The sequence below is a fragment of the Centruroides sculpturatus genome, unplaced genomic scaffold (genome assembly GCF_000671375.1).
Source record: "Centruroides sculpturatus isolate CEXI.00-Female unplaced genomic scaffold, Cexi_2.0 scaffold4255, whole genome shotgun sequence".
In the NCBI taxonomy this organism is placed as follows: domain Eukaryota; kingdom Metazoa; phylum Arthropoda; class Arachnida; order Scorpiones; family Buthidae; genus Centruroides; species Centruroides sculpturatus.
Genome location: NW_019389757.1, coordinates 1 through 7,145, shown reverse-complemented (window position 1 = coordinate 7,145; position 7,145 = coordinate 1). Strand labels below are relative to the sequence as shown.

General features: G+C 28.0%; 1 protein-coding gene across 2 annotated transcripts; it reads right to left on the bottom strand.

Moving 5' to 3' along the window:
- Positions 1 to 4: 4 nt before the first annotated feature.
- LOC111617352 lies at positions 5 to 6,124 on the bottom strand. Of its 2 annotated transcripts, none has more exons than XR_002755402.1 (5): positions 5,862 to 6,122; positions 5,682 to 5,743; positions 5,435 to 5,488; positions 214 to 423; positions 5 to 133 (listed from the first exon to the last, which is right to left on the bottom strand). XR_002755402.1 is itself a non-coding variant. In XM_023358654.1 (5 exons), the coding sequence occupies exons 1-4, from the start codon at positions 6,046 to 6,048 to the stop codon at positions 256 to 258; spliced, it is 411 nt and encodes a 136-aa protein (XP_023214422.1). In that variant the 5' UTR covers positions 6,049 to 6,124; the 3' UTR covers positions 5 to 133; positions 214 to 255. The 2 variants fall into 2 exon arrangements, 1 of the variants encoding a protein (XP_023214422.1); XM_023358654.1 differs by having other exon boundaries at positions 214 to 363; positions 5,862 to 6,124.
- Positions 6,125 to 7,145: the final 1,021 nt, after the last annotated feature.

Here is a 7,145-nt window from a genome sequence, read left to right as displayed (position 1 = left end):
ATAATAATAAGCATAAACATCATCCTAAATCCACCACAGAAAGATTAACCCTTCCACATAAAGATGGCAGACATGGTCTGATTGACATAGTTAACCTTCACTACAAACAAATATAGTCACTGCAAGAATTTTTCTACAAAAAACAAGAAAATCACAGTTACATAAAGCAGTAACTCTAGCAGACTCAAATAACACCATTAAACTTACACTCACATCATACGGATACAACACAACATATAAAAAGCATAGACACCATTAAGCAATCGTGGGCTCATAAGGTATTCCATGGCAAACATCCTTATGACCTGGCCAGGATTTTGTTGACAAAACTGCGTCAAACAGCTGGTTAGCTCGGGGATGTCTCTTTGGGGAGATGGAAGGATTTGTGATTACCATACAGGATCAGGTCATAAATACTAGAAACTACAGAAGACACAAATTCAAAGATACAACACTCACAAATGACAAATACAGAAAATGCCACATCATGCCAGAAACTATACACCACATTACATCTGGGTGCAAGCTCTTGGCGCAGACAGATTACTTACATAGACACAATCAAGTAGCAAACATAATACACCAAGAGCTTGCAAACAAACACAAATTATTAGACATCCATGAACCATACTACAAATACATTCCACAGACAGTATTGGAAAACAACACGCACAAAATGTACTATGATAGAGCCATAATTACAGATAAAACAATTTACCACAACAGACCAGACATCACACTCATTGACAAGCACAATAAAATCACATACATTATAGACATAGCCATTCCAAACACTCACAATGTACAAAACACATGCACTGAAAAAGTCAGTAAGTACACAGAACTTGCCCAGGAAATAAGGCATCTGTGGAGGATGGATAGGGTTCTTATTATACCTGTCATTCTTTCCTCTACAGGTGTCATACTCCACACACTACACAAAAGCCTGGGCACATTACAATTTAATAGAAACATTTATATCACATACAGAAGACCACTACATTGAATACATTTCATATTGTTAGTAAATTCCTGAATACAGACACACACACACACACACACACACACACACACACACACACAGACACAGACACAGACACACTGACACAGTTTTTTAATTTTTGTTCTGTTTTGGTTACTATGCCTTGACTCTGGTCCGGCATAGTACCCTGCCACCAGTGTAAACCGAGTATAACTCACAAAACCCAACATAATAATAAATTGCACAAAACTGGAAGGAGGAAAAGTCTGAAACACATTTATGGCCAAATATATGAAAGTTTTGTGAAATAAAATGAATGATTTGCAAACAAGCATTGAATAGTAGAATTGTTCTAAAGAGAGAATTAATTGAAATAGTGATATAATATTGTTCTAGTATAGAAGGTTACAAGTACTTCTGTAAATTTAATGATATCTGTATATTTAATGATTAACTTATCAAAAATACTTGTNACATAATAATAAATTGCACAAAACTGGAAGGAGGAAAAGTCTGAAACACATTTATGGCCAAATATATGAAAGTTTTGTGAAATAAAATGAATGATTTGCAAACAAGCATTGAATAGTAGAATTGTTCTAAAGAGAGAATTAATTGAAATAGTGATATAATATTGTTCTAGTATAGAAGGTTACAAGTACTTCTGTAAATTTAATGATATCTGTATATTTAATGATTAACTTATCAAAAATACTTGTTAATTTTTAATTTTTGTATATTTGTATTTTATTACTTCAGTTAAGGTTAATTAATGTCAAAAGATAGTTTTTCATCTTTTATATATAAATAGATTCATTTTAATAAAAATATAACATTTCCAAATGATATGAACAGTCATATAGTATAACAATCATGTTATTATTTCATAAAATAGTTTTTAAAGTCTTCAGTTAATTTAATAGTATGTATTAATAACAATTAATTTCAAAATTATCACATAACTAGCAGAAGAGCCCGACATTGCTCGGGCAAAAAGTAACGATAGCAAAGATTATTATTATTACATTATAGCTAATCTTACCCGTTTTCACAGAATGCAGAATTAGGTCCCCCATTTCCAGACTAATTAGAAAATTTTTAGATGGGTCTAAAAATATGTTTAATTTCCTGCAAAAACGCAAAAAACTGCATCTGCACTTGTAAATCTTGCACATTGCTTTCTCTTAACACTTCCATTGTTAACACTTCTCCACAGGGAAAGTGTTAATAACCTCTTCCCCGCAGGGGGAATTTCAAAAAATCCCTTCTTAGTGTACAGTACATTCTCATGATGTACCCTAACTGTGTACCAAATTTCAACCTTCAACTTTTAACTGTTTGGGCTCTGCATAAGTGAAGAGCCCAAACAGTTAAAAGTTGAAGGTTTACAGTACAAACAGTTAACAGTTAAAAGTTGAAGGTTTACAGCCCAAACAGTTAACAGTATTATTATTATTATTATTACTAGCAGATGAGCCCAGTGTTGCTCGAACAAAAACAATAGGAAAGATTAAGATTATTAGATTATAGTCGATCTTACCCATTTTCACTGAGTGCAAGAATTAGGTCCCCCTCTTCCAAGACTAATTAGAAAATTTTTAGATATCTGCTTACCACACTGGGATAACAATAATTAAGATTCAAAGCAACCACTAACTAGTACATAGGACCACTAAGTGATAAATAACAAATGTTTTCGTAACCCCTTCTGGGTTCTTCTTCTAGTTTACTAAATTCGAAAAATAAGTTGGATCTTCTCAAACCATTCACAAATATGAATTCAAACATAAAATTGAACATTAAGACTAAGAGTTTGAATAAAGCAAACTTATGTGCATGGGTTCCCCGTGTATACTACAACTTTACAACTTTCCCCAACTTTATATACTACAAGTTCGGACACGTGCACTGAGTATCTTACTGACCACATGACTGCGCCACATGGTTACCTATCTTGTATAAGTATGCGTCTTGCCCCTTGCCAACTGCTGACACCAAAAATATAACACTTACCTAGATTATATCTTTTAATTTATATGCATGTTTAACGGAATAATATACAGACTATGTCCACCCTGAAGGTCCATTCTAAATATTGGTTAAAGAATTTTTGAAATTGGATGATTAGTTTCAGAGATTACCTCCTACATCCAAACTTATAAACTTTACCTCTTTATAATATTAGTATAGATTATTATTATCAACCCATCTCGATTATATATATATATATATATAGATGTAATGTAAAATTCTAAAAACACTTTTAAAATGAAATGGTTTCAAATAGTCATATATAGTGGTGTCTGGAAAAAAATCCATACAAATTTGTGTAACAGTTTTTATCTTGGAAAAAGAAAACTATGAATTAAATTATCATTTGAAAGGTGATGAAAAGCTGTACATTATCTTTTTATTTTTATAATTCTACATGTTTCCATTGACAGTTGATTCAACTTCACGTGTGCAGTTCAAGTTTCTTTACAAGACTTTGGTTCATATTTTTTATACAATACTTTATGAACTGATTAAAGTTTTTTGCCTTCCACTTTGTAAATGACAATCTTGAAAATTGCTCAAAAATCCTCAATTATCCTAATTTCTGACATTTTTGCAAGGTTGTCCTCCATTTCAACAAAGCCATTCTTGTTTCAAGCAATGCAGTATGGTTTTGGTGTAGTGGGAACTTACTTGATCTGGCTTCTTTTAATATTTAATGTATTTTTGTTTTCAAAGCCTCGTGGAGACACCATGTGAAATTTTTAGTTTCAGTGCTACAGATCAAATTGAAACCTTGTTGCTGTTTTCAAAGATTCTCTTCAATCCTTCCAACTTAGCTTCCGTTAGAATTTTTGCTTTTCCAGACCCCTTTTCTTTACAATAATCCACAGTCAAAATGTCAGAAAATGCAATATATAGTCTGTTTTAAAATCCTTTATTTGCATAATGGTTTACAATAAACTTTTCCCTAATGTTTTATTTAATTTGTAAAGTTGTTCACTCTTAGATACAAAACTTCTTCTTTCATTGCTAATTTGAAAGTAGAAAATCAATTGCAGAAAAATATTCTAAATTGTTCTACAGCAGGGGTCAGCAATGCAGCACTTGCAGCTCATTTCAGATGCACCCTCTAGAGTCATGAGTGCAAATATATGTACTGGTAATTTTATTTTGTGTTATTTTATGTATGTACTTTTAATTTTCACTTTTTAGTTATTACGTGCATGTATAATCTTTATTTTGTATAAATATACTTATTTCAAGACAATTATTTTGTTTATTTATTACAAAATTGTGATTTTTTTTCAAAAATTGAACCCTCAGTGGTTTTTAAAATTTTTATTGCATCCTTAGTAACAAAAAATTTGCCAACCTCTGTTCTACAGCATCCCATGCACCTTCAAATTATAGCATGTGCAGCATAATCAAAAACTGTTGGCTGTCATCTAGAGCCTGAAATATTTTATGTGGATTTTTTCTAGACACTTATATAGTGATATGTAAAAATAATACTGTTGACTTGTAAAAATCTTATAATAATCATAACTGAGAAAATGCTTAATTTTTTGATTTATAAAATTTTTAAAAATCCTTTTGAAGAAAATTAAAAATAAATCAATAATTAATTAATTTGAAATATATATCCATTAGTAATTACATGTGAAATAACTTTACATATAATAATTACAAATCAGTTAAAACTTGATTTAAAAGCCAAGAGATTGGACAAGTTGTTAAATATTTATGAATTTTATAACAGTAAATGAGATAAAAGCAAAAATTTATATTTTATCTTTTGAACAAAGTGGAATATTTAAAATTTTTAGATATCTATATTTTTAAATAATTCTGAGAATATGTAATATGACTATTCATTTTATATATGTTGTTTTCAGTTTATTGGATTACTCTTGAAAAATAACTGATTTTTAATTTTTTATAATCTAAATTTTGTATTACATAAATAGTAATAAACATTATTGTAAAAATTGTTATAATTTCAAATACAATTTTTGTCTTTCTTATTAAAACAGGAAAATGATGCAATTAAAGATTTTAAGGATTTAATATATACAATGCTGTTTCTGAAAATTGCATTTAACAGTAATGGTGAGTTCTGCAGATGAGCTAAAAACACTCAAAAATACTTGAGAAATGTTAATAAACAAATTTTGTTCTCCAATAATGTAGAATTTGATGTAATTTAATTTACAAGAGATTGAAATTTAATAGTGAGAAAAAATTTTCTTAATATTTTAAAGAATTTGATTTTATTATTACTGTTATTCAATTCTTTATATTAAATGTTACTAAATTATTTATGCCAAACTTTTATTACATTATAGTATTATTCTCAGTGAAAATATTCTGCATTAAATATTGTATCTAACAGTTAAGTCTCTTTGAAATTAGATTTTATAGAAAAAAGAATTGTAATAGATGTTGTATACAAACCTTTTTCCCTCGTGTGGTTGCCATAATTGGAGAAGTGTTGGTAAATGAGATCCCCTAAAAATAATTCAAAGTTATTGAAAATAAATATAATTTATAATAGAATTAATTTTGAAAGTTTAATAATGTATAAAATTATATTTTTAAAAATTAATTAATCAATGTAGAATTTATAAATACTGTAATAATACAGTTTTTGATTTTACAAAAGATGAAATTTTCTAAAATCAGTATTTTGAAAGGTACATACAACTAATCCTTCTTTACTGGCTAACATGCTGTACCATCCACAGATACCAAAATGATTTGATCCTTATATTCATATGAAAAAAAAATAATAATAATAATATACAAAATTTCATATTATAAAATCAAATTTGTTATTTTTGAATTATAGTTGCTTAGATTTTAATTATATTGAAATTAATACCTTTAGCTACTACCCATCCAATTCCAACTTCCTTTGCTTTTTTAATAGCTAATTTCATGCAAAAATTTCCAACCACTGGGCCAAGCAAATTATTTCCATTAACATATGCTGTCGCTACTGTTTCCTTGATAATTTTTGGTTCACCACATGGTTGACAAATGCCAGTTTTAATATCATTGACATACATCTCTGATAAAGAATAAAATGTAAAGTTGACTTTTGAAAGGTGTTTTGTACTGCTAATTTATATTTTCCATTCTATTAAATTGATATTACACATTATTAAATAAATTTTTAAAATTAAAGATTAAAATTATTTTCTTTTTATATGCAATTTTTTATATTTTTAAAAAATCATAATAATAATAATATTAATGTTAACTCATTATGATATTTAGTATTAAGAAACAAGTGCTGATTGAATGGTTTGTCATGAAAAACAATATGAACATTTTATAGAACTGTACAATTTAATTATTCAAATCACTGTATTATACACATTTTAGGTAAAACAAAAAATGAAATGAAATATTTCTGTTAATAAAAACTGATTTGAAAGTAAAAAATCTCAATCCTCATCTCAAATTTCATTTAAAATTTGTTTGAAACAGATATCCTATAATTTTATATTTTTTAATAATAGGACTTTATGGGATACCTCAAAAGTAAATCTTTCTCTAAGAGACTATTAATATTTACATCTATACCAACTTATCCTAAACATCCTAATAAGTGAAACAGCCACAATGTCTTGAATTTAGACAATAGAAATAGTTTATATTTAAAAAATAAATTTATGACATTAAAGAAGACTTCCTAAAAGTAATACTAAAATAATAGAGATATACTCTATTTACATGTGGATTAGCAGGAGCATTTGGTCAGAATCTCAAAAATATTTGTTTCAAATTAATTTCCTTTCATTATATTTCTTAGATGTTATCATTGGTTTTTGTCAAATTTTACTGTTTAAAAAGTTAAAATTTTAATTCCTTTTGTAATATAGTGGGGTCTTAAAATTATTTGATCTCTTGACTACTAAGAAATCCTGTTCAAAAGATAGATATGATTGAATAATTTGTTTTTCTTGCATTATTCTAGTACTCTCCAACTAGGATTGTACAGTATAGTACAGTACAGTACATTATGTAATTTATAAACCAAAATGAAACACATGTTCAATAACTATATAACTATAACTATAGCTCAAACTGATAAGCATCAGATGTTTCTGTATTATCCAAGGACTTTTTCATTTTATTTTTATGTTCCTGAAGATGAATA

Bases quoted from the DNA above. Each gene is read 5' to 3' on its own strand.
- LOC111617352 (XM_023358654.1), bottom strand. From the start codon at position 6,048: ATGTATGTCAATGATATTAAAACTGGCATTTGTCAACCATGTGGTGAA. The intron at 5,744-5,861 runs GTATTAATTTCA...TATGAATATAAG, and splicing joins TGGATGGGTAGTAGCTAAAG to GATCAAATCATTTTGGTATC. The intron at 5,489-5,681 runs GTATGTACCTTT...AATTATTTTTAG, and splicing joins CCAGTAAAGAAGGATTAGTT to GGGATCTCATTTACCAACAC.